Genomic DNA, 22,796 nt, shown 5'->3' on the forward strand with positions numbered 1-22,796 from the left:
AATAATAAACAAAATAAGAGTAGATTTTGATGGAAAGTCAATTCGGCTCCTGAGAGCATATGCTCCCGGGGCCAGAAAAAGTTTGAAATGAAAACAAAAACACGACAAAATTTATTTGTATACTTAGTCACATCCAAATGCTACCTGCAAATTCTGATGCAAGAAGGTTAAATATTTTGGCTTGTGCAAAATAAAAATAAAAATTGAACACCAAAAGTTACCCCAAAATGTCATCCCAAATTTGTTTTTTACCGACGAAACACTGTTGCTCCTTATCGCATGAAAATTGTCATGCAAGTTTGCGACACTAATACAATCATCCACAAAAAATTCCTTTTTTTTTTGGAAAACATTGAATATTCTTTTTCACGTACTGTTCATGTGGGAGCATATGCTCCTGGAGCCAAAACACTGCTCCCGAGATTTTAAAGTATATATACTTTTTTAATACATTAAAAATTAAAAAATAGATGAATTATTTTAGAAAATACATGCGAAATTTTGTAAAAAAACATGAATATTATTTAGAAGTATATGAATATTTCAATCTTCTATTTTTGTAATAATTTTTATTACACGTGGTCCTCACTCCTTTCTGTTAATTATTATTTAAACTTATTATATGAAAATTGAAGAAAATATATCACACACTTTTTAGTTACATGAAAATTTGAAAAGTGGTTCAAATACTTCCTTACATCATGTGAACGTTGAAAACGAATGCATCAAACAATTTTTAATTACATGACCATTAAAAAATGCATTAAACATTTTTTTGAATTATATGTATTTTTTTCAATGTGCCGCACACCTTTTCCAATTATATAGACATACGAGGAAACTAAATACAAGGACATTTTTAAAACATATAAACTTTGTTTAAATACAAGAACACTTAACAAATACATGCACACATTTCAAAAATACATAAACTCTTTTAAAAAAACATGACATTGTTTAGAGTTATATGAATGATTTGATTTTCTATGTCTGCACTATTATTTATACCACACCGTCTTCAATCCTTTTTAGTACTAACTAATTTAAATTTATTAGATATACCTCAGTAAGCTAATTTTCCATATTTGACAGAAAAAACTGGACCTTTATTAAATGGGCCACATTGGTTGTGGTCCATTTTTCATGCGGCTTGGAGCAACACACTGCTCTCGCTCGCCGCGAGTGAGATGTACCAGCTTATAAGATCTCTCTACATGCATATATGCCAAAGGTATAGTAGCGCACCCCTTGATTCTGGATTAATGCGGATCGAACGCCTTGAACCACATATGGAATCATTAGTACTTCGCAGGGTCCCCAAAAATTCGGCGTAACAAACTCGTGATCAACAATAACACCAAGCAACGGGTTAAGTGGCGTGCCCTGCGTAGTAGGTGAGACGACACTAAGTAAGAAAGAACGGTAAGTGGAAAAGAGAGAGCTTTATTCAACATCAAGTCATCAACGTACCACTTTACCTGCAAACAATCACAAAGCCCCACTTTTTTGGGCCTCGTTGGCAAAGAGCATACTTTGGGCCGCACGGCCATCTTCAGGGTTATACTGTTAGATTTTGGGCTTCAATGACGACGCACTTTTGGTCCATTTCAGAGTGTCTCAGGCAGCCCCAAAAAAAACAAGAGTCTCAGGCTTCTGTGATTGCTCCAATCCTGCTGATTAACATGCACAGCACAGTTTTATCTTTAGAATTGTGGAGGTCAAAATCATCTCAGACGAATGCACAAGGTGCAAAAGTCTTCGATTTATAACTAAACTAGCACAAAATAAGCCGCACATAGACTGATCGTGTTTTGAAGAATCAAAGGAGCAAATATACAGACAAGCAGGCTTACATGTACCCTTGAAAGATTACTTAAGCATGGCGCTGTGATTCAATCATCACTGATCATGATAAATAAGGGAGCATATTATTTCCTCGGCGATGATCAAGTTGCGCTCTGCTTCTCCACTGAAGCTCATCTGGAAAAGTCCAAGCAACTTTCACGGTCAGACTACGCTGGAGCAGATTGCACATTATATGGGATATGTCATATGTAGGATTAAAAGGAGCAGAAAACAGAGTCAAGTACAAAGAAGATTAAATATACATTTGGCAATGGAAAGATAATCAGTCTGGACCTACCGTGAATATTACAAATACTGATCGATCGGTCAGTTTTTTGTATTTTATCATCCTGCTTGGGCAGTTGGCTTGACATGTCTATGCTTGGGCATTTAAACAAAATTATCCGTGTCTCCCACCCACTCACCCACCCCCACCACCCACTCCTCACGCATGGAGCAGTATCTATTTTGCGAGTCTCTTCAAGATTTGGCAGAGACCAGACTAGTCAAATTTGTTCACACGCAAACGAGCAGCGTACCTCATCAACCCCGGCCATGGAGGTTGCCATATCTGCAGTTGCAGGTGAAATTGTGAGTCGGTTCATCACCTTCCTGATGAACAAGTACCACTCCTCCAGCCATGGACAGTCAGAGGAGAAGGTGGTGGAGAGGTTGCAACATCTCCTGATGAGAGCTGGCACCATCATCGAGGAGGCGGATGCTCGGTACATAACCAACTCCGGGATGATGATGCAGCTCAAGGTGCTCTCAGAGGCCATGTACCGAGGTCACCGTCTGCTTGATGCATCGAGGTACCGAGCACTTGAAGACGGCGCAGGCTTCGACGAGGTTAGCAGCAACGACCCATCTACCAGTAGTTTGTATTTTGCCATTCCCCTCAAGCGTTCTAGAACAGCAAAAGAGGAAGACAACAAGGCCATGCGCCTCGGATCGCATGGTGTCTTGGAAAACTTAGAGATTGCTGTTGCTAACATGGCCGAATTTGTTGTGCTTCTGGGGGGATGTGAGCGCATGTCTCGACGGCCATATGATGTTTACCTTTACACCGATAACTTCATGTTCAGCCGACACGCTGAGAAGCAAAAGCTCCTGAGCTTCTTGTTGGAGCACAACAACGCTCCTTTTGATCATGCACCGGCCGTTATTCCAATCATAGGCGGTGTCGCGGTTGGGAAGAAAACTTTGGTTGCCCATGTGTGTGGCGACGAAAGGGTTCGCTCACGCTTCTCCTCTATTTTGCACTTGAATGGAGACAGCCATTTGAGCGTGCTTGACGATGGAAAGACCGTGTTCGGGAAGACAACGCTGGTAGTTATTGAGTTTGCTTCTGATGTAGGTGACGATGACTGGGAAAAATTTCAGCCGTTTTTCAGAAGAATGGGCAGAGGAAGCAAGATCATCATCGTAAGCAAACTAAAAAGACTAGCCCGGTTTGGATCGGTGAAGCCAATTTCCCTTAGCGTTCTATCTTACGATGAGCTGAGGTACCTTTTCAAGACGCTGGCATTTGGAAGCGAAGACCCGGCAGAACATCCGCGTCTAGCACAAATAGCAGATGAAATCGCCAAGGTGCTGCACAGTGTGCAAGGTTCCCTCGTGGAAGCAAATGTGTTTGCGAATGTGCTGAGAAGGAACCTCGATGTCCAGTTCTGGCGTTGCATACTGAACAAGGGGATAAGGCTGGTGAAAAGAAACCTCTCCATATATGGCGTGCACCCAACCCTGCTTATAGAACAAGGCCATCCGGTGGACATAACGGACCTCGCCTCGCATCCACTTAGCATGATACCGTATAAAATCAAGGAGGAATCGCCGAGTGTGTCGTTAGGGGCACTTGTAGCAGACCCTAGCGTCAGGCCGGAAGGGGACTTCACTCTAATCGCATGGGAATCAAGGATACCGCCTCATAAATCATTTGTTCGTTATGTCACAAGTCGTGCTCAGGATGCACATGAAGGTGGCAGTCCCTTGCCGGGGAGGAGGAAGCGTCGAGGAGTGCCATTGTAATTTTGATTCAGACTAGTGTAATGTGGTTCTAGTTTTGATTCAGACTAGTGTAATGTGACATTCTAATTTTGCTTCAGGCTAGTGTAATGTGATATTCTAATTTTGCTTCAGGCTAGTGTAATGTGATATTCTAATTTTGCTTCAGGCTAGTGTAATGTTGCTTCAGACTAGTGTAATGTGATATTCTAATTTTGCTTCAGGCTAGTGTAATGTTGCTTCAGACTAGTGTAATCTGTAACTCTTGTCCTATACTTTTGATATGTTGTGAATGGATGTGTTCATGCATACTGATTAACTATTACCAGGCCCTGTTTCTTTCAGCTTTGAAAGAACAGGATCTGAAACAAACAGCCATTGTAGAACTGCTTTCAGAAAATCAGCAAAAATCCACAATTGAACAAACATGGCCAAATTTATCAGATCTGATGACACCTCCTTCTCTTCTTAGATATATATAGCGAACTCAACAGACGCCGTCATCTAAAGTGTCAGATCAGATGCCTAGCTACTGCTACCACTCCCCACTATCACTAGCTCGTCGTCTCGGTGTTTACTGACGAAGCATAAACTGAACTAACAAGAAAGTGGTCCTGATTAGCATTTGCAGTTGCAGTTGCAGTTACAGACTTACAGGACACTATTAGATCAAGAGGTCTGCTTAGCTAGGTACCCCATAAAAATCAGTAGATTTGGCGAGATTACGGACACTGGAACATGTTTCAGATTGAATTTACCGGGGACTTGGAAGAACTGGAAGAGCACCGCGGCGGGGCGCTGCGTCCGCGAGGATCCGCCAACTTGGCGTCGGCGACCACCGTGGACCCGCGCGATGGCACGACGGCGACCCTGCAGTCCTGCTGCCATGGCGCTTATGATGGGGAATCAAGAAGGGGATTGGGGATGGGCCTCCGCTGAAAATATAAAAGTCTATTTTTCAAGCCAAAAAACGGCTTCAAGCCATGCTGTTCGGTTTTGGGCCGGAATGACGAGGCGCTTCTGGCCCATTTCAGAGCTTCTCAAGGTTCCGTGATTGCTCTGGCTCTATTCATCACAGGGACAAAACAATTTCATCAACTACTAAGAAGAAAATTCTTAGTTCCACCTACCGTCACACGAACAAACACGAATTTGGGAAAAGATTTCGATTCAACCGACGGATCCTAAGGATTGATCCGCCGCCTCGTCCATCTGATACGTGCCTCATCAATCTGCACAGATTTTTTTTGAAATAGGCTTTCGTCCTGTTATATCGATATATACAGCAACCATTAGATACAACATCCCGAACACTGTTGCGGACAGCGCAAGCACGTCCAAAAAAAAATAGAAGAAAAAATAAGAGAAAAAATGCCAACAACGCCGGATCAACGAAAGCTACGACTCCCCGCGACCGCTGTGCCCACCGAAGATAACCACCACGCTCCAAAGCCATCGAGTTGTCGTGTACCAAGCACCACCTTCAAGAAGGAATGCGATGATGTCGACGCTGTTGTCTGGACGAATCCTAGGATTTCTCCCGGTACACAGAGGGTGGTGGGGTGAGAGGGTCACCCGACGCCCTTCAAGAAGGATGATGGCGCCCGCAGGCGTCACCGCGTTGGTGCCGGCAAGATCCGTCAGGGATTTCTCCCGGCCCCTCGCACCCGCCACCCAGGACCAACCTACGGCTCCACCACACCCGCCGTCCACCAACATGCAGCAACACAGTCACGAGGAAGCCGCCGTCGTCTCACCACGGCCAACGAAGCGAGGCCGGTCGGATCCAAACGAGACACCCGTAAACAAGGACCGACAAACACTGCAGCCACGAGGAAGGGAACAACCTCCACTGGCTTAGGCGGTAGCAGACCGAGCATAACCGTAGAGGCACACCAGACCAAATGTCCAGCCGGGCCCAGAACGGGCCCGTGAAGCTCCGTCGCCACGCAGCAGCAGCCGCGGCACAGCAGCCGCCGTCCCTGTCGTGAGGAGCTCGCCAGAGCCACCGGAGGACAACCCACCACGGCCCCCAGCAGGCCCGCCCCGACCCAGATCGGCCCCTAGGGCCTAGATATGGGCCAGCCGGGCGCCGCCGGCCGCCGCATGCTAGGGCCATCACCGCCGCCAAGGGGCAGCGCCTCCGCACCGCCGTCGTCCAGATCCGCGCCGGAGCGCCGCCGGCCGAGGGACTCCGTCGCCAGGACTGCCTGCCTGAGCCGGGATCCAGCGAAGGGGGAAGAAGGGTCGCCACCGCCGGGCTGCGGGGCGCCGCGCGGGCAACGCCCGGCCGCGCCCATCGGCAGCAGCGACGAGGGGGAGGGGCGACAGCGGCTCGCTGGGCGGGGAAGGAGAGGGGAGCCGCCCAGGCCGCCTCGCTCGGGGATGGCGACGCGGGGGCCTCGGGGGGACGACCCAACCTTGAGCAGCGATTTTGCCGAGTACTCATCTGCACAAATTTCTTATCCTTTCATCCCGGGAACAACACCAACCACATATGCTTCTGCAGCAGCAACTCAGAGGGGTGGTCCCAGCTTGCCGTGAGCCAGGATCTATGGCCGCCCGACTCGGAGCACGTTACAGTCGAGGGTTGGGTAAGGTCGCCGCTGTGGTGCGCCATTCCATCCGGGGTCGAATGCGGTCGTCGTCTTTGTCGCCTGCCTCCACCATGCGCGGTGCGCCCACCTCGTTGGAGCCGAGGATGACGGCGAGGCGACTAGGTCGGAGGTCCAGAGCTCGCCGGAGGCAGCGTGATGGCGGTGACGGATAGCGCCTCCCCTTCCAGCGCCGTTTGATGGAGCTCACGGTGGACGATAGTGGGATTTTTTCTGCAACATCCTCCTTGTTGTAAGAAAAAATTGTGCAACATTAGTTATGTTGCAAAATAATAATAATTCATAACACCTATATAAAGTTGAAAACAAAAAATAATCTACAACATTAGCTTTGTTGCAGAAAATATATTCTGTAACAAAACTATTATTTCTGTTACTTGATCATTGTTTCAAGATTTAATGTGTCCAAATTTTTTTTACAACAAATTAATTGTTTCTGTAACTCGACCGTTGTTTCAGGAATTATTGAGTCCGGGAAGGCGACCGAGCCACGTAGATCGAACGGCTACGCACATACATCGAACGACTGGATGTTTCGTGCGGAACAATTGGTGGACGCGTACCCCAAACAATTTCATCAACTAGTAAGAAGAAAACTCTCACTTTTGCAGAGCAACAAAACCAGGTCAAGTACACTAAACCAGCACAAAAGAAAACCACACGGACCGACTGACGTACTGACCGGGTTTCAGAAACCAAATTAAGGGGTCAAGCACGGAGTTGCGGTTCCAGTCATCCTTGGCCATGACGCGTACGAATCGATCGTCTACAACCAGTTTCTTTGCAAGAAAACGAGTGGCGCCTTGCTTCTCCAGTCAAGCCCGAATAGAGCACACATGATTGAATAAAAGTATCGAAAAAAGACATGCACAAAGATAAGTACAAATATTACAATTAATTTCTCGTGTACGTAACAGCAATTTGTGTGGTTTGGACAAGAGTTGGCTTGTCCTTGTCACCAGTTTGGACATTTAGAAAATTACCTGTTCATGACGGTACAAGTTGCAAAAAGAACCCACATGAAGGGGTCAAGAGAAATGCAATATGAACGAAGTATATAAGAATCTAAGGTATCGCCGACGACCAGGGGTCGCGTTCTGGTTGGCTGGACGTACGTAGCTATCTCATTTTCTGACGTTATACTACGTACATACCCGTAGTTGTGTTGTGACAAGTATGTGTCTGGCATTTATATACAACAATTGTGAAATATCCTCATTTGGTCCTTTTCCTAGAACTGCAAAGATCCAAGTGGCTAGCTTTTGGATCTATGCTTTTTAACTCCATAAGCACCACATGCATCCACTTCAACGACGGGCCGGTAGACGCGTACATATATGGTCACAACTTGTGGAATAATTCATGAAAATGATGTTGCCACCATTAATGCTATACGTACATATATGCAGGAGTACTTGTGGAATTTCATCAGCTATATGGTCACTTTCATCATAAATTCCCATCGAACCACGTGGTTTGTTCGTATATGCATGTTCTCCGCCTGATTATGTTGATTTCTTGCAACATTGACCAGATGGATGGCCCTTGTGATCCCTGAATCGAAATCAGTAGGGTTGCCTGTTGATATATGTGTAGGTGGTTTTCCATGCACCCTTGTCTAGCCCATCTGATCTGCCCATGCACGTGTGTGCAGCGCAGGGCACAACCTTATATTACTCCCTCCGTCTGGAATTACTTGTCGCACAAATGAATAAAAATAAATGTATCTAAAATTAAAATACATTAGATACATCCATTCTTGTGACAAGTATTTCCGGACGGAGGGAGTACTTCTTTCTATAGCGTGTATCAGTCAAAACTGCAATGCGGCCAGTTGTTGGGGCATTGCCATTTTCTACAATATATGCTTCCGAAGAAGCAACAATGACAAATATAATCAATAGTTTATGTATGTTTGTTTCTTGTCACAAAATTCAGTCTTCCCTGCAAAAAAATAAATAATCAGTATAGTTGGATTTTACGTTATACATGCTGCATGGATGATTGGATGGGCTTGTTATATTCAAGGCAAAATTCAGGATAATTGAGTGAAAGGCTCTCTTGCACGCATGGAGTTCAAGTTCAACTGAATTTAGTCGAGTTCTAATTGTGATGATGCTTCGATGAGACCTTTCCAACAAACAGGTTAAGAAAAACAGCAGGTAGTTTTCAGAATCCAAAAGGAAGCTCAACTTTTTTTGTTTTTTAGTCTAAACACACTTCATTCATTGGTCAATGTCCAAAAACATGGGAATACAATTTAAGTCTGGAGGATTAACGAGCCATAAATGGCGTCCTAAAGGGAGTCTCAAAGTATCCTTATGTGCCTCATAATTTTTCTCACGTCCTTCGAAGATGAAGGAGAGCTAGTCCTCATATGCCCTTGTTGATACCAGCATAAAGTCCTCATATGCCCTTGTTGATGTTAAGTACTACAGCTTCCTTGCAGTAAGCTATTAACACATGCAATAGTGAGAAAGGAATCGAAGCTCAGCCGGGTTAGACTTTTTCAGGTAAAATACAATCTGAACTTTCCGGGGCCCCTCGGGAACTTTTTCAGATCACGTGCAGATGGGCCAGCTTGCAGCCATGCAAAGCATGCTTATTTGACTCTTCAATTTGTCCTCTCTTTTTTCCGAGACACAACGAAACTGAGATAGACTCAAAAAGTTCATGAATTTTAAAAGTGCTCATGAATTTGAAAAAAAAACGCTTACAAATTCTGAAATGTTAAATTTTTTAGAAAGTTCATGATTTTGAAAAAGTTTGGGAATTACAAATATGTTCATGGGTTTTGAAAATAAAATAAAATAACGAGTAGGAAAAAAGGAAAACCAAACAAAGGAAACACACTTGAAGCATTGGAACATTCTAAAAAAATCACAAACCAGATGGAACAATTGCCCCCAATAGGATATTCCACTGATCACAGGGATAAAACAATTTCGACTAGGAAGAAAACTCCCCAGTTTTGCAAAGGAAATAAAACCTGGTCAACTAAACTAAACCAGCACAAAAATAAGCCACACGGGGACTTACTGACGTACTGACTGGGCTCTGAAGAAACCAAAGGAGTCAGGCATGGAGTCGCGGTTCTCGTCTTCATTCGCCACGCCGCGTAACATCTTCCACCAGTTTCTTTGCTGAAAATCGAGTGGCGCCCTGCATTTCCAGCCATACTCATCTAGAAAAATCTCAAGAAATTTTGCGGTGGGAATTTGCAAGAGTAGAGCACACATAATTGAACAAAAAATCCTATGAAAGATGAGCACACAGAAATTACCAATAATTAATGTGGCTTAGACAAGTTGGCTTCTCCTTGTCACGCGTGTGGACGTTTAGGAAAATAGCACTGCACACAACCACTCAAGTCCCTGTCAATAGTCTTGGTCATCCCTGGAGAATTTTCACCATTTTGCCAAGAGCCTGTGCAAGACTTGGCAAGAGGCCAGCCTAGTTAAATTGGCCGTGTGACCATCCAGCAGTTTTACCTCATCAATCGTTGCCCATGGAGGTTGCCATGTCCGCAGTTGCAGGCGAGCTTGTGAGCCGGTTCATCTCCTTGCTGATGAGCAAGTACCACTCCTCCATCCATGCACAATCAAAGGAGCAGAAGCTGGCGAAGCGGTTGCAGCATCTCCTGATGCGCGTTCGCACCGTCATCGAGGAGGCGGACGGGCGGTACATAACCAACTCCGGGATGCTGGCCCAGCTCAAGATGTTCTCCGAGGCCATGTATGGAGGGTACCGGGTGCTGGACACCTTGATGCACCGCGCCCTCCGAAACAGTTCGGGCTTCGACGAGGTTAGCAGCAAAGACTCGTTCAACAGCCATCTTTATTTACTCAAGCGTTCTCGGAGGATGGCCAAAGAGGCCGGCTGCCCCGAGTCGGACGGTGCGTTGGAAAGCTTAGAAACTGCTGCTGCTAACATGACAGAATTTGTTATGCTTCTGGGCGGTTGCGAGCGCATGTCACGCAGGCCTTATGACACTTACCTGTACACCCACAACTTCATGTTCAGCCGACATGCTGAGAAGCAACAGCTGTTGAGCTTCTTGTTGCAGCACAACGATCTTCCTCAGGCAACGGCTGTTCTTCCGATCATAGGTGGTGCTAAAGTTGGGAAAAAAACTTTGGTTGCTCACGCGTGTGGCGATGAAAGAGTTCGCGCACGCTTTTCTTCTGTTCTGCACTTGAATGGTGACACCCTTTTGAGGCATGGAAGGACCAAGTTTGGGGTGAAGATGTTGGTAGTCATTGAGTTTGCTTCTGATGTAGGTGATGATGATTGGAAAAGGTTTCACTCATTGGTCACAACAAGAATGGGCAGAGGAAGCAAGATCATCATTGTAAGTAGACTTCAAAGATTAGCCAGATTCGGATCGGTGAAACCAATCTTCCTAACTGCTATGTCTTACGACGAGTTGAGATACCTTTTCAAAACGCTATCCTTCGGGAGCGAGGACCCCGCAGAGCATCCGCAACTAGTGCAAATAGCAGATGAATTTGCCAAGAAGTTCCATGGTACAGAAGGTTCACTTGTCTCCACAAATGCGTATGCAGATGTGTTGAGAAGGAATCTCGATGTTAAGTTTTGGCGTTGCATATTGGACAAGGGGATGAGAATGGTTAAAAGAAACCTCGCCATTTACGGCATGCACCCCAACACGCTTATGTACCATGGTCACCCAGTTGACATAACGGACTTTGCTCTGCATCCACTTAGCATGACACCTTATAGTGCTAGTTTTTCGGTCAAGAAGGGATCACCAAGTGTAACATTTGGGGATCTTATAACAGATCCTAGTGTTAGACCGAACGGAGACTTCACTCTAATCGTATGGGAATCAAGGATACCCCCTTATAGATCATTTCCTAAGTCTGTAAAAAGTTGTGCTCAGGATATATATCAAGGTAGCGTGTTGCCAGGGAGGAAGCGACAAGGAGTGCCAATCTAATTTCGTTTTGAAAACTTGTGTAATGAGACTCTTTTAATTTTAGATACATGACAAAGGGATGTGTTAATAGACCATTCAACTAAATGTATTAGAGATCTCAATGTTGTATGTTCTACCATCCAACAATTCCTTGCCCTTGGGAAGGGGAGGAAGGGCGGCCGCTCTCGCCCCTGACCCATCATGTGCAGGCATAGTGTATATTAGAAGGATTGGGCGCGCTTTTGCTGTGTTGGTGATGTTTTTGGGATTTTCATAATTTTTGTGTTCAGTTTATTCTAAAATATTATTGTTGTTGTTGTTGTTGTTGTTGTTGTTGTTGTAATCTATTAGAAGAATATAAGGTGTGTTAGTTTTTTTGAAAATTCAAACCTCCAAAAATTTGACCACATTTTTGTAGAAATACATCAGTATCCATAATATCAAATCGGATTCTTAGATTGATCATGAAATGAATTTCATATTTTATTATTTAGTATTATGGGTTTCGATATTCTTGCCTTGAACTTGGTCAGAGTTAAAAAAGTTGTCTTTTCATCAATAAAGTTATACACCTTAAATTTTAGAATAGAGTGAGTATTAGGTTTGCTTAGTGGGGAAGATGATGGAATGTCTTTTCTTTTTTATTCACATAATGCGGTGTTTTGGTGGGCTTGTTTCGAGACCGTTATTGGATAGAAATTTAGATTCTATAGTTGTCGAGGAGGTCATTCTTTGATGCACCATCTACAATTACTATTTTTTTGCGACAATGGCCTGATGATGATAAACCATGGGAGAAGGGTGACATGAGCGTGGGGTTAGCAATGTGATCAGATACATGTTGTGACACGATCAGACGATCAGCGAGCCAACTGACCCCCCCGCCCCCCTCTAATCTGTAGGTCGACGCCTAGGGCTCTCACAAGTAGTTTAGATTACAGTTTTTAGTCTGTGTAGGATCGCATTTGGGCGGCTTAGGATGCTCCTTCCTCGAATTGATCTTCCGAGCCCCGATCGTCCTTGAGTTCACCCATCTGGGCGAAATGGACAGAGCTCTGGCATATATTCATGTCGTCTCCTTAGACGGTGAGAGGATTTCCCGTCGTACACGTGCGGGGCGGGTTATGGTGTGAGGTAGTTCAGATTAAAGGGTACTCCGGCTCCAGGGTGATGGTCCTTAAGAACACACACACGAAGACTTCCGAGTGTTATCGATGGTCGGGTGAGACTCCATTTGAGGAGTGGCGATAGCGGCGCTTCGGCGACTCGTTCACTCCCGATGTAAATTTTATTATGTTTTGCGATTCAGTGTACTTCTAATGAATTTTTATATGAGGTCTCAATTCTTTCTTTCAAAAAGTACATTATTTTTATATGTACATGTAATAAAAAACATTGCCATTGTATAACCTTGGTATGCGATGATATTTTCAGTCGTAACTCCATCTGTCCGAGTGGCCACCATCGACCCCCAAAAATCCCTTCTCCCTCCACCCAACTGTACGTAATCCTCCCTAGAGCTAGCCGCGCCATGGCCCCTTCGATGGTTCTGCTCAAGCGCGAGGTTGCTTTCTCCGACAACGAGGCCGTGTCCGGCGGCGAGTCAATCTGCGACGGCTGGGAAGCAAGAGAAGAGCAACCAAGCCGCAAAGAGATGATTGAGCCAGTCACCGATCGAGTACCTGCGGACCTTCAAGGGCGATGCCGTCTTCGCCTCTCCGCCGGAACTTTCCTCCCTCCACATACTGCGGCCGCCGCAACCCGTCGGGCTCCCGTGGGCATGCGGCAACCTGGACTCGGGCCACCTCTCCAGCGCGGACAAGAACCTAGTCGCCCTCTACGCCGGCGCCCATATGATGACGATGGGAGGCTACCTGATCTACGACGCCAGGAACAACTCCCTCTCCGCGATCCCCCAGGTTCCCGACGACCGCGACCATCCCGCCGTAGGGTTCTACTCGGCCGTCGTCATGTGCACCGGGGATGACGGCGGCTACGTTCTTGCCCAACTCGTCAGGCTCAGACCAGGATATTCCCAAGCAGCGGTCTGGCTGTGGAAGTCGTCCGCCCCAGGATCAGGATGGGCCTTGCAGCCCGCGCGCCTGCCCCTCCCACGAACCTTCTTGCCCAACTCGTCAGGCTCAGGCCAGGATATTCCCATGCCCCAAGGATCACCCTGTACTACCAGTCAAATACCAATGAGCATATTTTCATTTGCATACTGCTATATCATTGTAGTTATGTTGACTACAAAAGGTCACTTTGGAGGACCGGTGCATTGGAGCCCTATATTTTGAATAGTGCCAAAATGCTATTTTGAAGCTTCAAAAAATTCTGAAAACAAATCAACATGTTTATATGAATGTATATATATTACACATGTGCAAATTTTGATTCTGAATTAAGTAACCTTGCGACTTACACAAAAATGAAAAAAAAATATGATTTTGGAAAGATGAACAATGCCTGTATTGTTCACTATTTTGGAATCACAATTTAAAAAAATTTATAGCTCACATGTTTAGTTATTTCATCACCAAACTTTACCCATGTGTAATATAAATCCATATGATAACATTAAATTATTTTTGGTATATTTTGAAACTTTAAAATGTGATTTTCAAAGTATTTGAGATAAGGTCCTCCAATGCACCGGGGTTCAAAAATCCACTAATAGTCACTTTGATGGCCGGGGCGTTGTCTATGGCAAGGTTCCGTCGACGAGGCACTCGATATGGCCTTCGTGAGGTGTGGGCACCCCGTGGAGTGATGTCGCAGCGGTGGTGGTGAGCTTCCTCTCTTTTTACGCATGTACTTTTTTTTAGAAAAGGAGGCCTTGCCCCGGCCTCTGCATCGAGTGATGCATGCAGCCATATATTAAACCAAACAAAGTCTTCAGAAAGTACAAATTTGACGAAAGCAAAAAAGTGATGAAATAAAAAGATACATGGCGAACAGCGCGCCGAAGCCGGAGGTTGCTAAAAGATGTAGATGCCTAAACACCTATCCTATTAATATGACGCCATTCAAACCGGTTGAAGATACCTGTGCTACCATCTCCCAACGGACACACCCAGTAACCATAGGCTCCCTGGCTGCCACATGAGTTAGTAACGACCATGTGCGGATCAGTGCGGTAGTTCTGAAGATAACCTGCAGAAAGTGAATATCACGTAGTCTGTTAAAAACCAAATCATTTCTGCTATTCCATAAAGCCCATAAAAGAGCACATGCTCCGACACGAATATATTTGGCCAATTGAACATCAACTTCCTATAACCACGTTCCAAATAATGATTTCAAGTTAACAGGAGGAGGGATGTTAAAAGTAATGTGAATCGAGCGCCAAACAAGTTTAGCCATAGGACAATCGAGAAAGAGGTGCTGAATACTCTCTATCCTTGGACAAAAGCTATATCTGGGGTTACCTTTCCAGTTCCGTTTGGCCAGATTATCCTTTGTTAAAATGACTCCCTTGTGTACAAACCACAAGAAAACTTTAATTCTAAGAGGCACTCTGACCTTCCAAATATGCTGGGTTTTTGGAATAGGTACGGAATCAATGAGATCAAAATACATGGATTTAACCGTAAACATCCCATTCGATGTTAAACTCCAAGAAATTCGATCTACCTCGAGCGGCAGAGGAGGCGAACAGAAGTGCGGCAGAGGAGACGAACAGACGCGTGAGAGCTCCTGGCGACGCAGGTCAGCTCCTCTCCACCATCCTCCTTCTCTTTTCCTTCAGGTGGATCCACTCCTCCCCTTATGCATCGGGTCATCCACCCTGCGCCCTCACCTTCCCACGTGGCTGCCGCGCATGGCCGTTGCCCCTGTCCGTCGTCTGATTGAGGCAGCACCGCCCCTCCTCCCTCACCGTATTTAACGGCAGCCTCTCCCCCAAGGCGCTTCTTCTCAAGCCCCATGGCCATCATACCCTATCCCAATCCCTAACCATAGAGAGGAACCCTAATCCTCTCTAATCCCCACCAATATGTGTTTGTATACTGATCTATTTTTTCATTTGATGAACAGCAAGTCAGTGGATAGTATGAAGGGTCGAGCATGGCCATCTCCAGCAGGCAGATCCAAGGTAATATAAGAACCCATTATGGCTTTGTTAGGTGTGTGATGTTGGTCTGTTAGTTGTAGAATTTTGCCTCATGTCCGTTGAATGCTTGATTGGATGTGTAATTTGTTGATTCGTATGCTGTAGAAATGATTGATGCCTAATTATATAATTAATGTGTAGTTCCATGCATGTCACCAGACCAAGTATTTATCAAGATATAATCAAAGTTCTGTGATATAATTTAGTTTCAAACATTACATCGATCAATCAAAGTTTACAATGCAGACAGGGAGGGACGTACAAGGGGCAACTCCTGCCAATCGCCCTCAACGATTCGTAGCACAATGTGTACTGTGGATGCCTAATGGCCGCTGCTAACTGCATAATTAGCCCATATGTAGACAAATAATTAAGCAATCATTGATGTAAAAAGCCCATAAACATGTACGGGCTGTGTCTGACTACAGATTTTCGTTGTGCCAATGCCTAATACACCAATCAGGTCGATTGATCCATTGATATGTGTGTGTGTTCTACACATCTGCTAGACCGGTTCATTGGCTATTGTTTAAATTTGATCAGACTTATTGAGAAATATGACACGCCTTAAATCGGTTACATAATGTTTCATATAAAACAGTAAAGTAGTCTAGTAATTATGTGTATTTTTATATACAGTAGTCAAATATGAAACAAAAGACATGCACAACTACTCTGGTAAATTATTTTTCAAACCAATTGCTTCGACTTGAAGCTGCAACATTCTTGTGGAAAATTGTTATTTTTTTCCTCTACCAATTATTTCTCATTGTACTGATGCATAAATTGAACCATTAGAATCAAATGACTGAATTAGGAACAGAGAAAATGCTTAAGACTTGCACCATCACATGATGATCCTATGTACTTATGTTTTCCCTTTTGTTTAAGGAAGCAGTCAACGTCGTCAGGACCTAGTGCTTAACAGAATCTTAGCCGTCGCTTGGATAATGCTCCATTTGCATAATCTGTACATTTTTCAACTTAAAACCTGTCCTGAATCCATATGTCGACAGCGATATATATGTGTGTGTGTGTGGCTGGACCCATGGTCTTGTACCTCCTCTCTCTATCTTCAGTTAACATAAGCATATAGTGCATTGATGTGCTACTGTGTATCTTTTGGTAGGTTTCATCGGTTGTGGGACACAAATTGTTGAGCCGAGTTCCACAACTTGTATTGCTTGATTTCCCTGTCTGTCTGAGACTACAATCTTGTTCTAGGTGGATCCTTCTTTCTCCTTCCCTCATTTATCTGCTAGGAATTCATGTCTATTGGCAATATAAATTGTCCCTGTTATGTCATTACTTAATTTGTCTTTACTTGTAATGGTTTAATTGATATTTTTATATATCTAGGATGGCGAAGGACATGTTGACCACCTGCACTATGAAGATGCGAATTAGGAAGCCCAAATTTGACAAAGAACCATGATGAGGTGTGATGTCTCCTATTATGACTTAATCTTGATGACCGAGGAAGTTGGCTATCAGACAATTGACTTTCTGTACTTCTTTGGGGCACCTATACTGGGCGGACATTAAAAAACCTCATATTGTTCGTGCAAAATATAGCATCATTATCGTTCAATGCTAATATTGATCATAATATAGGTTGATTTCAAAGTAGTTTTAAAAACTTTAATATATCCTACAAGCAGAATGTTGCGTATGGTACTATTCGGAGTACGGATTCAAGAACAAAGGCTAGTGATATTGTGTTTGTTGCTGAATTTGCCCTTGTGTGCAATGATCAACCTGTTCTTCATAGTGAAGATTTGGTAAGAGAAGTTTCTGATTGCAAGACAATTGGTGAGGCTTTCTCTTCAACATACTTAATTGCCTGGCTTTTAGCTTTTATAAGTTAAAATCTTCTCTTCCATATTTTGAAAAACTATTGTGTAGATTTAGTCGCATATATCTAAGGTGCATTTTTCTTTTACATATTCGAGAGAAGGATAATTGAGTTGCAGTTGAATTATAGGATCAAGAAGCAACTAAAATATGAAGATTGTAGTTATCAATAGTCATAGGTTTACATTGATATATTGAAAAATGTAATACCATCCAGAAGATCTTTTTGTTTCTTCCAAGTGATGTAACTGATTTGCTGTAATATTCTCCCTAGTTGTGTTTTCTATGCTTAAAATGATATGAATGATATCTATATTATAATGCAAATGTATCATACACTCTTGTATATTCGTAGTAAATAGTTTCATATTTTGAATTTATATATGTGTTGTGCTTTAAATTTTAAATTATTTTGATGATGCTAAATAATAATAAAATGATTAACTATTTTTGCAATTACATTTAAATATTAAATAAAATTATATTCCATAAATTGGGTATCTAATTTTATGGTTAATAATAAAAAAATATTATGTTACCATATTGATATAGTAGTGTTACCGATGGTGTTACTATAGTTACAACATTTATTACTAGACTAGTTGATAACTATGAATAATAGTGTTGCGATATTATGTTACCCTTTGTGTTTCAATCCTAAAAAAATGTGTTACAATTTGTGCTACTATAGTTACAAAAACATGCCCTTTGTGTTTCAATCCTAAAAAAATGTGTTACAATTTGTGCTACTATAGTTACAAAAACATGTTACCATCAATGTTCTACGTCTACGAAAACATGTTACTATGGTGTTACTATAATTAAAAAAATGTGTTACCAGTGTGTTTGGTAACACACAATACACATGTTACTAGAATGCAATTGTAACATGTTTTTTAATATGTGGTAACAATTATTATGTGTGACAGTTGACACCACTTAGTAACACGGTCTAACGGAACACATTTCAAATTGTGTTACTATATGGTCCGGTAACACACTTTTGGGCCTGTAGTAACACAAGGTGGTGTTACCAAAGCTCTGTCCTCTTGTAGCGTTCATTTTCATTAAGAGATTGCACATCCAAAAATAAAAAGCGCAAGACAACCTCTGCTTTCCTCTTTGAATGGCCTATTTTTTACTTTTATGCAAGAGTCAATAATGTTCATGCCAAATCTAATCTATTAATTCTTTAGCTCGCAAGCATCATGTGGTAGGGAAAGATCGAGGCATATATATCCAGTTGGATATAGGTGATCATGATTCATTATTGTTGACATTATTCCTGAGATAAATAAGTTGGGAGGCGAACCATTAATCCCCTATCTTTCTATGTGTTTAATTGAAAATGCTTGTTCTAAAAATATGCTTTGAATGTCAGCAAGCATGGAAAACTAAATGATAGTTAAGTATGTGGAATTTGCTAAATCAAAGCTCTTACATACACCCTTCCTGTAATAAGATGAATTATAATTGTTTGGTGACTGAGAACCTAGTTTGCTAGTTTTCAAGAAAGTTTATGGTCTATAATTTAACATGTGAATAGCTTGTTACTTGATCATGAAAATCTCTATGAGAAAAGAGTTGCGGTTTTTTGATGCTTGAAAAAGTGATTGGTAGTAACATTGATCAAACTTATATACTATGCTAGCATTCGCACTTCATAAATTATTTCTTTTATAATTTACCTACTCGAGGATGAGCAGGAAATAAGCTTGGGGATGCTGATAAGTCTCCAACATATCAATAATTTATGAAGCAAATATTCTACAATTTTCATATACTTTTGGAACACTTTATATTATTTTTTGCGACTAACTTACTTATTGTGTGTTTTTTGTTTCACAGAAATTCCACATCAAATGGAGTCCAAACGCGATAAAATTTCACGGATATTTATTTTGGAATATATGTGAATTTTGGGAAGAACAATCGACACCACACGATGCCCTAGGCTCTCACAAGGCAACAGGGCGCGACTAGGGGGGGGGGGGGGTAGCCATGCCCTGATGCCTTCTGGATCCTCCTTAAGTCTTTTGGGGCCCTTCTTTCGTGATAAGAAAGCTATTTTTCCGGTAAAAATCACCTCAAAATTTTAGCTCGATTAGAATTACAGATCTCCGGATATTTAGGAAAATATGAAGGACCAGAAAACAGCAGCAAAAACAGGAGAGAAATAGAGAGAGAAATCTAATCTCGTAAGGGCTCTTGCCCTCCGGGAGCCATGTCGGCCAAGGACCAGAGGGGAGAACCTCTCTTCATCTATTGAGAGGCCAATGGAGGAGGAACCTTAAGGGGGGAGACTCTCTCCTCATCTCTTCCGGTGGCGCCAGAGTGCTGCCTTGGGAACCATCACCGTGGTGATCGTCTTCATCAACATCACCGTCTCCATCACCTTCCCTCATCTATCTATGGCGGTCCACTCTCCCGCACCCTGCTGTAATCCCCTAATTAAACATGGTGTTTCATGCCACATATTAATAATCAAGGGCTCCAGATGAGTTTTCTTCGGTACATAGGCTTGCGACGACGTAGCCGAAGTTCTAGCTTGACTTTTAGAGGTTTCTGTATATATATGATTTTTCAGCATTGGTATCACGCAAAACGAAGGCACGGGGTGGTCCCAAGCCATTAGAGCGCGCCCAAGGGGGTGGTTGCGCCATGTTGGCTTGGCACCAATGGATGGCCCTCCTCCGATGGTTCTTCGCTTTAGTATTTCTTATTTGTTTCAGAAAAAATCGTCAAAAAGTTTTGGAAGATTCCAAAAACTTTTATTTTCTCCACAAAAACAACACCGTGTTAATTCCGCTGAAAACAATGCATGTTCGGGTTAGTTCCAATTAAATCATATAAGATACATTAAAACCATATAAGAATATTATAAACATACGTAAATACGACATGTATACTTTATAAATTATTGATATGTTTAAGACGTATCAACGTCCAGAGACTTTCTCTCCAAACACGGTGCTACCATGCATATATCTTAGAAACAGTCGAACGACACAAGCCATCGTCTCGTCTCCCTTTGTTGGTTGCCCAGCACCGACGATAGTGGATTAGTGGTTCCAACAACCAACTGAATCTTTACGACTAGTTTGTCGTGGTTGTCGCCGAAAATAGAAGCTTCGGGTACACATAGGACGTAGCATCAGTAGATTATAGAGTTGGCTGCTTTTGACTTATCATGCAGACTCTGCTCTAGTATTTGATTTGAAGAAAGAATAGGCTCAATCAGGGCCTACCCTACTACTTTATCTCGTTTTGGTTCTGATTGGTACACACACCAATGGCCAAACAGAGGGATAATAAAATGAGAAAAAACTGTCAAGTGTACAAAGACCACTCCATAGTCAAGTTGACGTGTGGAAATATAAGCCACATAGACTAATTGGGTTTGAACAATCCAAAGGAGAAGAACAAACGTGTTACTTGTGCCCTTATATAGACTATACTCAAGTAACGAGCTGTTGTTACTACTTTGCCAAGACAAGAGTCTCTGCAAGACTTGGCGGAAGCCGGACAGGTTAAATATTTCTCTAGACAGCCCGACCAGCAGCATTACCAGCATATCACTCCTGGCCATGGAGGTTGCTATATCTGCAGTTGTAGGTGAAATTGCAAGCCGTTTCATCTCCTTCCTGTTGAACAAGTATCACTTGAAGCCTTCACTCTCAGAGGAAGAAGAGCTGATGGAGAGGTTGCAGCACCTCCTGACGAGAGTAAGCATGGTCGTTGAGGAGGCGGATGCGCGGTACATAACCAACTCCGGGATGTTGTTGCAGCTCCAGATGTTCTCAGAGGCCATGTATAGAGGATACCGCGTCTTGGACACCTCGAGGTACCGAACCCTCCAAGACAGTGCAGGCTTCGATGAGGTTAGCATCAAAGACTCATCTAGCAGCAGCATGTATTTAGCAATTCCTTTAAAGCGTTCTCGAACAACAACCGAGAAGGATGATAAGGCCAGGTGCCTCGAGTCTCTAGGTGCCTTGGGAAGTTTAGAAGTTGCTATTGCTAACATGGCAGAATTTGTTCTGCTTCTGGGTGCATGCGAGCGCATGTCTCGTAGGCCATATGACATCTATCTTTACACCGACAACTTTATGTTCGGCCGGCATGCTGAAAAGCAAAAAGTCTTGAGCTTCTTGTTGCAGCACAGACCTGCTGGTGATGCACCAGCCATTCTTCCGATCATAGGTGGTGCCAAAGTTGGGAAGAAAACTTTGGTTGCTCATGTGTGTGGCGATGAAAGGGTCCGTTCGTGCTTCTCTTCTGTTTTGCACTTGAGTGGCGATGGTCTTTTGAGGCATCGAAGGACCATATCTGGGATGAAGATGCTTGTAGTTATTGAGTTTGCTTCTGATGTAAGTGATGATGACTGGAAAAACTTCCACTCATTTCTCATAACAATGGGCAGAGGAAGCCATATAATCATCATAAGTAGAATTCAAAGATTAGCCAGATTTGGATCGGTGAAACCGATTTTTCTAAGTGTTCTGTCTTATGACGAGTGGAGGTACCTATTCAAGACATTGGCATTCGGGAGCGTAGACCCGGCAGAACATCCACGCCTACTAAAAATAGCAGATGAAGTTGCCAAGCAGTTGCACACACAAGGTTCACTCGTCGCAACAAATGCTTATGCAGATTTGTTGAGAAGAAATCTCAATGCTCAGTTTTGGCATTGCATATTGGACAAGGGAATAAGAATGATTAAAAGAAACATCGCCATGTATGGTGTGCATCCAAGCATGCTTATAGAACAAGGACACCCGGTGGACATAACAGACTTTGCTATGCATCCACTTAGCATGATACCTTGTACGACTAATGTTTCAATCAAGAAGGAATCACCAAGTGTGACATTTGGGGAGTTGCTAGCAGATCCTAGTGTTAGACCGAAAGAAGACTTCATTCTAATTTCGTGGGAATCAAGGATACCCCCTCATAATTCATTTGCTAATTTTGTTATAAGTCGTGCTCAGGACACACATGAAGGGAGTGCCTTGCCAGGGAGGAAGCGACGAGGTGTGCCAACTTAATTGTGTTTCAGCAACTTCCATAATGTAGCATTCTGTTGTACTTTTTCACTTGGCAAACATATGTGTTTATGTGTGAACGAACTTACGATTTTAGGGAGTGATAATACATTCAATTAAATGTACTTTCTCCATCACAGTTTAGAAGGCACAGTTAAACTTGCGTGCGTTTCCAAAATAGACCAGGTTTAAGGCGCGAAAGCAATTACTCCTATTAATTAGTACTAGTACTGTTCATGCATGCGCCCTTCCAATTTGCTGCTCACACATTAGTACTAGTATTTTCTCAGTTGATTAGGCGCATTAGCATCTACACCTGCTAGATCTCACAACCAATCGGTGACTACCTTGGTTCAAGAGATTTTCCAAGCGTGCCTTATAAA

General features: G+C 43.2%; 3 protein-coding genes and 1 long non-coding RNA gene across 5 annotated transcripts; 3 read left to right on the forward strand and 1 right to left on the reverse strand.

Annotated features, from left to right (window-relative positions):
* Positions 1 to 996: 996 nt before the first annotated feature.
* LOC123429061 lies at positions 997 to 4,739 on the reverse strand. 2 transcript variants are annotated; one of them, XR_006622618.1, is made up of 4 exons: positions 4,608 to 4,739; positions 1,854 to 1,980; positions 1,479 to 1,670; positions 997 to 1,383 (listed from the first exon to the last, which is right to left on the reverse strand). It is a non-coding gene; the product is annotated as an uncharacterized LOC123429061 (long non-coding RNA). The 2 variants fall into 2 exon arrangements; XR_006622619.1 differs by having other exon boundaries at positions 1,471 to 1,670.
* On the forward strand, positions 2,290 to 4,585 carry LOC123429060 (putative disease resistance protein At3g14460). Its single transcript, XM_045113120.1, has one exon. It carries the CDS (start codon positions 2,401 to 2,403, stop codon positions 3,871 to 3,873), a length of 1,473 nt encoding a protein of 490 aa, XP_044969055.1. The 5' UTR covers positions 2,290 to 2,400; the 3' UTR covers positions 3,874 to 4,585.
* A 5,134-nt stretch (positions 4,740 to 9,873) lies between the features above and the next one.
* LOC123429062 lies at positions 9,874 to 11,645 on the forward strand. Its single transcript, XM_045113121.1, has one exon. It carries the CDS (start codon positions 9,973 to 9,975, stop codon positions 11,422 to 11,424), a length of 1,452 nt encoding a protein of 483 aa, XP_044969056.1. The 5' UTR covers positions 9,874 to 9,972; the 3' UTR covers positions 11,425 to 11,645.
* Positions 11,646 to 20,953: 9,308 nt separating this feature from the next.
* On the forward strand, positions 20,954 to 22,517 carry LOC123429063. Its single transcript, XM_045113123.1, has one exon. The coding sequence runs from the start codon at positions 20,956 to 20,958 to the stop codon at positions 22,414 to 22,416; it is 1,461 nt and encodes a 486-aa protein (XP_044969058.1). The 5' UTR covers positions 20,954 to 20,955; the 3' UTR covers positions 22,417 to 22,517.
* The last annotated feature ends 279 nt before the right edge of the window (positions 22,518 to 22,796 follow it).

Source organism: Hordeum vulgare, chromosome 2H (genome assembly GCF_904849725.1).
Source record: "Hordeum vulgare subsp. vulgare chromosome 2H, MorexV3_pseudomolecules_assembly, whole genome shotgun sequence".
Taxonomy (NCBI): Eukaryota; Viridiplantae; Streptophyta; class Magnoliopsida; order Poales; family Poaceae; genus Hordeum; species Hordeum vulgare.

Excerpts from the sequence above, each read along its gene's own strand:
- LOC123429060 (XM_045113120.1), top strand. The coding sequence starts at position 2,401 with ATGGAGGTTGCCATATCTGCAGTTGCAGGTGAAATTGTGAGTCGGTTC.
- LOC123429062 (XM_045113121.1), top strand. The coding sequence starts at position 9,973 with ATGGAGGTTGCCATGTCCGCAGTTGCAGGCGAGCTTGTGAGCCGGTTC.
- LOC123429063 (XM_045113123.1), top strand. The coding sequence starts at position 20,956 with ATGGAGGTTGCTATATCTGCAGTTGTAGGTGAAATTGCAAGCCGTTTC.